Raw genomic sequence first — 6,550 nt, forward strand, 5'->3', positions numbered from 1 at the left:
CAAATTTGAAAAAATATTAGATAAATACATTTTTGAAGAGAAAAGTTCAAATTGAATTTTTTTTTAATTGAGAAAAAACAAAACAAAAAAAATGATGCATTTAAGAATTAAATGATGAGTCGGCGGATAAAATCACATCATGTTGGAATAAATAAAGAGCGAAAGAGTCCAATGGTGGAATGCTCGGCTGTATGAAGCACTGGGTTTACTGGGTTTACTGGGACAAAGCAGTGGTTTGTTACGCGTCTGCTGGGAAAAAACACGACAGCGTTGGATTTAAGGCAAGAAGTGACTCAGCGCCTGCTTCCAGCGCACAATCATTGAGATTTATGTACAAAATATTTAATAATCACACGTATTTACAGCACAGACGCAGCACCTCTAGTGGCAGAGAGAGGAACTACAGCGTTACGTCAGCACCATGACTCAGCACCAACAAAAACACAAACTCAGCACCAACAAAAACACATTTTACAAAAAGAAATTAATCTCGAGCAAGAAAAGATAAAGTCCGTCTTTGTTTTTTCACACTTTCTTCTTAATTCCAGTAAGTTCTGTTTGAATAATATGTTAAAGTTTCATTTATTCAGACATTATTACGCAAAAGTCAAGGAAACGTCAAAGCGATCAGCAGATGCCTCTGGAGAAGACTGGCAGTCGTCAGTCAAAACATGTGAGGAGATCAAAGTAAATTTCCATAAAAACGTTTGTGTGAATAAATGAAACATTAACAAATTACTATTTTTTCATCTTGCCCAAAATTTGCGCAGGTTTTGGTTTTCGCAAACCTTATTCTTTTTAGCGCAGGATTTTCTTCTCGTGCTTTTTCGTAGGATTTTTTCTTATTGTCCCAAATCTTTGTAGAACACATTTTTTGTCGCACAGGATTTTGGTTTTTGCGCACAATCTGTATTTGTTCTTGCGTAAAATGTCATTTTCACGCAGGGTTTTCTTCTCGTTATAAAAAATTGTCCACCTTTGTGCAGAAAAATCTGTCTTTGCACGTTTTTTTCCTTGCTCAAAATCTGCGTAAAATTTATTTATTTTTTCACATAGAATTTTAGTTTCGCAGAATTAGTTTTTTACACAGGAATTTCTTCGCATGCCTTTTGCGTAGGATTTTTTCTTTGGTGCAGAATTTGTTTCTTCTTGCGCAGAAAAATTTGCAGTTTTTTTTCTTCTAGCGCAAAATCTGCGTAAACCTGTTTTTGATCGCGAGAATATTTATTCTTGTGCAGATTTTCCTTTTTTTTCTCATGCATGATTCGTATTTAATCGCACAGAACGAGTTTACCGCTGATGGTGGAGAATTGTGGCGTGAACGTAACGCCGTAGAAAGCTGAGATTAAAAAAAAAACAAAAAAAACACTTGGCACGTGGACCAGTCTTAGTGGTAAACAAAGCGGATCCTTCATTTCACGGTTAGAGGACCAGGATCGACAGCAGAGGCTCCGCCCCCTCAGAGGAGGCAGATGAGGTTCTTCCCCTCCTCGATCTCCTCCTGGACTTTATCGCTGGACGTTGCGATCTCGGCCTGGGCGGAGAAGACGGCGCAGACGAAGGTGAGCACGGTGCCGCCCATGGCCGTGTAGAAGGCCCAGCCCATGGAGCAGAGCCCGGCCCGGTACGGGGCCGCGTCCGCACCGCAGTACAGCTGCACCTTGTCTGAACCCCAGCCCGCAGGGTAGAGCATCAGACCCAGGATCAGGAACAGCCCTGGGGGGGGAGACGATGTTAGCGTTAGCATTGTTAGCATCGCACACAACTAATCACACAACCCAGTGCTAGAATACAGAGTACAGGGAATTATGGGAGCACAAATACTGCTACGTCTGGAGTAGAAGTCGAGACTTTTCATTTTGATTTGAGAGGACGACTTATACAGCAGCGCAACTTATATGACAATTTTTACATAATATAACGGTGATGAAAAAACACAAAACTACATGAAAAAACACACAAATATTGTATGAAAACACACAAAAAGAATTTTAAAAAATTGTCAAAAATAAATGAAAATACATTAAAAAAAAAACAAAAAGACGCAAAACTACATAAAAAAACATAATTGAAAAATACACAAAATATACAAACACACACAATAAACCAAAAAATACAAACAACTAAAAATACAATAAACAACCAAAAAAAGTTGTTTAAAAAAACAACATTAAAAACCCACAAACATGAGAACGTTTGAAGGAATAGTCTGTTAATCAATCCCAGCATGCACTGCTCTCAGGTCAAACACAGAACAGGGAGAGGTTGTTGGTTCCTATCCCAGTGAGCATGAAGTCACCACCACTAACCAGTGCTTTAGCAAACCAGTTCATATGATCTCAGCCAGAGCTTTCAACCAGTTCAACGTGTTCCCACTGATGGTTTTAAGATCCAAAATCTCTCAGACAGAAATATAAACCTGGAGTACCTCATACATACATCTATACATACATTTATCCATCAATACATACATCTATCTATCTATCTATACATCTATACATCCATCTATCTGTCTATACATCTATCTATCTATCTATCTATCTATCTATCCATCCATCTATCTATACATCTATACATCTATACATCTGTCTATCTATCTATACATCTATCTATCTATCTATCTATCTATCCATCTATCTATCTATACATCTATACATCCATCTATACATCTATACATCCATCTATCTATCTATCTATCTATACATCTATCTATACATCTATACATCTATCTACAGTATCACAGTGACGTCATTATTACTTCATGAAAACAAACACGGAGGTGATTCTCTCTCTACATGTTGCTGATCCAGATGTCCAGGACTGATGATGGAAGGAAGACAGTGCTGCTACCCTCCCCCACTGCACACACACACGCACGCACGCACGCACGCACGCACGCACGCACGCACACACACGCACACGCACACAATGAACTTGTTCCTCAAACTGGTATTTTTTAATGGAAACCAGTGAAAACCAGTTATATTTATAAACACTGCTGATCCAAATGTTAAGACCAGTTGAAAAATTGCAAAAACAACAAAAAAATAACAAAAATAGACATAAAATACACAAAAAATAACAACAAAAATAGACAAAATACACAAAAAAATTAAAAAATTCACAAAAGAAATAAAAAATTAACATAAATTAACAAAAAATAAATATAAATACATGGAATAAAAACAAAAAGACACAAACGTTAATTTTGTATGTAATTTATTGTTTTTGAAGTCATTTTGTGAGTTTTTGGAGTCACTTTAGTGAATCTATTTGTGTTCTTCTGTGTTTTTGTTGTAGTTTTCTATGTTTGTGGAATCATTTTAGTGTTTTTCTGTGATCTGGAGTGTTTTTGGAGTCATTTTGTGTTTTTCTTGTAGTTGTGTGTGTTTTTGGAGTCATTTTAGTGGGTTTTGTTGTGTATCTTTTTGGAGCACAGAGATAGACTGAGGGACGTCTGTGGCACGTCTGTTTTATTGGATCGTGTTTCAGGAAATCTGAAGGTATCATTGACACTAAAACAAGAACGTCCTGATTTTTTAGGCTCATTTATGGAGAATTTCTCTAAAAAGTCCTCGTTCAGGCTAAAATGCTAAAATGCTAAAATACACATAGACAATAGAAAACAAATGGTTAAAACTGTGATCGGCTCATGGTTTATTACGGATCTTTTTCCCAGTGAATCACGTACATTGGTTGTTTGTTCAAATGAAACAGTTTGTGTAGTTTTGATGATAAACATCAGATCACACATGAGTCACTCCTTTTATTTCCAGTACGACACTGGTTTGACTCTCAGTTCCAGTTTAAAAATGAGTCACGGTCACTGGGCAAAGGTCGCCCAGTCATGGTGGGAAAGAACTTTACAGCATCAGCAATAAACTCATTTAACCACAGACTAGCTGATGTGTGTTTGTCGTCATGGTGACGTGTGACACCAGTGAACTCAGAGGAAATATTCACTGATATGTAGACATGGAAACAAATCAATAAAATGAATTGCAGTCTAACAATGAGTCATGTGACTTACAGTAAAGCCTAGAGCGACTTTGTGTGATGCTTTTATTTTGGCTGCTTTTGGAGAAGGATTTATATTTTAATTTTTCTGTCATTTTGTGCATTTTTGTTGTCATAATGTGTGTTTTTTTTATATTTCTCTCTTTTTTATTTTCATTTTGTGTATTGTGAGTAAATTGGTGCATTTTTGTTTAGCTGTTGTTTTTTACAATGTTTTTCTGTATTTGTGTTGTTTTGTATATTTCAGTAGTTTTTTTTTTTGTAAATTAATGTTTGTTGTCATAATATGTTTTTGGTGTTCTGTATATTTTTATATTATTTTATATATTTTTTTATATTTTGGCACTTTTGTTGTGCTGTTGTGTTTTTAAAAGGTTTTTGTATAATTTTTTACGCTCTTGAGCTGTTTTGTGTAATTCTGTTGTTTTATTTGTATTTTTCGTTCATTGTTTTGTATATTTTTTAATCGAATTTTATGTGTTTTTTCTAAGTTTTCTTCCTCGTCATTTTGTGCGTTTTTGTTGTCATAATGTTTGTTTTTGGCGTTTTGTATATTTATCTCATTTACTTTCATTTTTTAAAATGTTTTCCTCGTCATGTGTATTTTTGTACTATTGTGCATTTTTTGGAGTAAAATTGTGCACTTTTGTTGTGCTGTTGTGTTTTTAAAATGTTTTTGTGTAATTTTGTGTGAGTTTTTTGTTGTTTTTGAGTCTTTCTGTGTAATTCTGTTGTTAAATTTGTATTTTTCGATCATTTTTTGTGTGTTTTGTGAGTAATTTTGTGCATTTTTGTTGTCATGTGTGTTTTTGGTGTTGTTTTGTAACATTTTTAGCACATTTTGTGTATTTGTTGTGAGTTTTCTTCCTCGTCCTCTTGTGTATTTTTGCAGCTGTTTTGTGTATTTTTCTGTCACTTTGTGTGTTTCTGGCCTCACGTGTGGTTCCATTGATGTAATAAATCATCTTTAAAGGTGAATTTTTTCTCTGAATGTACGACTTCTCCCTGTCGAACACTTCATCTTATTGAGACGTCTGTGACTGGATGATGAAATCTCGCCGCTCGGCATGCTGGGAGTGTGCACGTGGTCTGTGTAACTCACCTGCGATTCCCTGCAGCAGTCCACACACGTTGAAGATGCTCTTCTTCATGATGCTCTGGAAGCACATGGTGAAGACGGAGATGAAGGCCACGGCGCACAGCAGCAGGATTCCCGCCGCCAGGAAGATGGACGTGGCCTGCCAGAACCCGCTGGCGATCTCTCCAAAGTGCACGGCGTAGGGGCCGCACAGGACCCCCCTCTGCAGGTGGGGCAGCTTCACGCAGCGCCCGTAGATGCCCAGCGTGGGCCTGTAGGCCTCGCCGGCCGCGGCCGACGCCCCCTGGGGGGCGAAGACGACGTCGGGGGTGCGCGGAAAGCCCACCAGCCAATCGGTGCTCATGAAGGCGATGAGCTCACCGAACGCCGCCACGATGCTCAACAGAGTCCACAGCATGGAGCGACACGTGACGATCACATGGCACATGCTGACGGCGGCGGTTTACGCAGAGAGGAGGAGGAGGAGAAGGAGTAGGAGGAGGAGCGGTGTGCAGGTGAGGCTGTGGAGGGCGGGGCTTCCTCGTTCTTCAGGCTCGTGCTCTTCCTGGTTCTACATCGTATTGAGGTGAAGGTCCAGAGCCAGCCCGCTGGCACCGCCTCTAACACACCTGAACACACACACATAGGAACCAGAGGTGAGAACATGCAAACATCAGCGTTCATCAAACATCTCATGTATGACATCACCAAAACATCAAAGCAAAGTCCCGCCATTAAAACCCTCTGATTCACTATGGAGAACATTTTATATCACAATATAGTATTTCTTCCTTAAAATTTCACAAAATTAATGGAAAATTGCTATTTATTATATATTTTATTATATATAAAAATAAAGTATCCATAAATAAATGCTACTTCTCCTTTAAGAATCTTCTCAATGAAGGAATATTTGTGACATACACTGTTGTCATGTGTTCTCAGTTTGTAAATGTGTGGAAATGCCAAACAAAAACCACCAATACTGTCCACTGCTATGGTTTTAAACCGTACCTGTAGTGAATATTACTTCATCATAGACTATATATGATAATAGAGGTTTGTTAGGTTCTATTCTTTAAAAGTCCTTCTAGAGCAGCAGGAGATACATTAACACTAACATTTATCAGTCACGTTGGGTGTAGTGACACAGTTAGTAACCAGACTAAATGATGATTCCAGTGGAATTCATCTGGGTGAAAAAAGCAGCATTTAACCTTCGCGTACCATAGCGTCCATTTTCTGGGTGACGTAAACATGCTACTGTGCAGTAGCCGCGTTGCTGTGAGTAGATTAGCTTCATCATATTTTAGCTACAGAGTGAAACCAAGACCACACATTAAATGAATGATGTACAGTAAACCATTGAGGGTTATATTGTACGCTAGGGCTGAACCATTTTGGAAAATAATCTCATTGCGATTATTTTTTCAAGGGCCTCTTGTCATGTATTTT

The 6,550-nt window shown here is 38.1% G+C and overlaps 1 protein-coding gene across 4 annotated transcripts in view; it reads right to left on the bottom strand.

Moving 5' to 3' along the window:
- Window positions 1–1,113: 1,113 nt before the first annotated feature.
- lhfpl2a (LHFPL tetraspan subfamily member 2a) overlaps window positions 1,114–6,550 on the bottom strand; it is a 36,246-nt gene continuing 30,809 nt past the window's right edge. For all 4 annotated transcript variants that reach the window (XM_028463354.1, XM_028463355.1, XM_028463356.1 and 1 more), the window contains 2 exons: window positions 5,120–5,724; window positions 1,114–1,716 (listed from right to left, as the gene is read on the bottom strand). In XM_028463354.1, the coding sequence (XP_028319155.1) occupies window positions 1,460–1,716; window positions 5,120–5,543 (681 nt within the window). In that variant the 5' untranslated portion in view covers window positions 5,544–5,724 and the 3' untranslated portion in view covers window positions 1,114–1,459. The remainder of the gene's footprint in view (window positions 1,717–5,119; window positions 5,725–6,550) is intronic.

Source organism: Gouania willdenowi, chromosome 12 (assembly GCF_900634775.1).
Source record: "Gouania willdenowi chromosome 12, fGouWil2.1, whole genome shotgun sequence".
NCBI classification, from domain to species: Eukaryota; Metazoa; Chordata; class Actinopteri; order Blenniiformes; family Gobiesocidae; genus Gouania; species Gouania willdenowi.